A 958-nucleotide genomic window follows, 5' to 3' on the forward strand; every position below is an offset into this window, starting at 1 on the left:
CCAAAAAAAAAAAGCAGCCAAATCCTGAAACACCAAAATCTTCCATTGCTGGGGAAACTGAGGCACAGGGCTTTCCTCACTCAGCCCGGGGCTGCTGTGGGATTTGCTGCTCCCACCCACCCCGTCCCACCACAGCAGGGGGGGCTCGGTGAAGAGTCCCACCCACGATGACCGTGTCCTCACCGTAGGGACCTGGGCACCGTGTCCTGCCTCCTTCTTTAGACCCTTCTCCTTGGAGCCATCAGCCCTGAGAGCTCCTCCTTGGCCCCTCCTTAAATAACACCCGGGAGGACATTCCAGTGTCCACCAGGATCGGGTGACAGTGAAACCCTGTTCCCCTGGTGCCATTTGAGCTGATCAGAGCGGAGTCATGACGGGGTGGCTGATCCAGCCCCCTGCCCCCTCCCCACATGGCATGGCTGGGGGTGGGAAGGGGTCCTGCAGCACCCAACCATGTGGTCCTGCCTCTTTGGTGACCACTGGGACCTCAGGGATAGAGAAGTGATTTTGGTTATTTAACCCAAATGTGCTTGGGAAGGAAGAGACCAAGACACCCGAGGCTTTTGCCACCAACAGTTGAGGCAGCGCAGCCCCGAGGGTGCCCCACGTGGGGCACCTCTGACCCCTGGCAGGGACCAGGCAGCTGTAATTCATCCCAGGCAGTTGCCAAACTTTCCAGCAGGATTTCCTGCCCGTGGTGTAACGTGTCATCCGAGCTCACGTGGAGCACCCCAAGGGCAGGGGCCATGCAGGAGGCTTGGAGGTAAAATCCCTCCTGTGCTCAAGGCCCTTTCGAGTGTGGCTGTGAACAGAATCCTATCAAGAATCAGGTTTGGGTTGGAATGGACCTTAAAGCTCATCCAGTTCCAACCCCCCTGCATGGGCAGGGACACCTCCCAGCAGCCCAGGCTGCTCCAAGCCCCATCCAACCTGCCCTTCAACACTGCCAGGGATGGGG

At 58.8% G+C, this 958-nt stretch overlaps 1 protein-coding gene across 1 annotated transcript in view; it reads right to left on the reverse strand.

Moving 5' to 3' along the window:
- LOC104389045 (mitochondrial uncoupling protein 3-like) overlaps window positions 1-348 on the reverse strand; it is a 3,482-nt gene extending 3,134 nt beyond the window's left edge. The window contains exon 1 of the mRNA XM_009997987.1: window positions 221-348. Coding sequence (XP_009996289.1) covers window positions 221-348 — 128 coding nt within the window. The remainder of the gene's footprint in view (window positions 1-220) is intronic.
- Window positions 349-958: the final 610 nt, after the last annotated feature.

The sequence above is a fragment of the Chaetura pelagica genome, unplaced genomic scaffold, assembly GCF_000747805.2.
Source record: "Chaetura pelagica isolate M959 unplaced genomic scaffold, ChaPel_1.0 scaffold555, whole genome shotgun sequence".
Lineage (NCBI taxonomy): Eukaryota > Metazoa > Chordata > Aves > Apodiformes > Apodidae > Chaetura > Chaetura pelagica.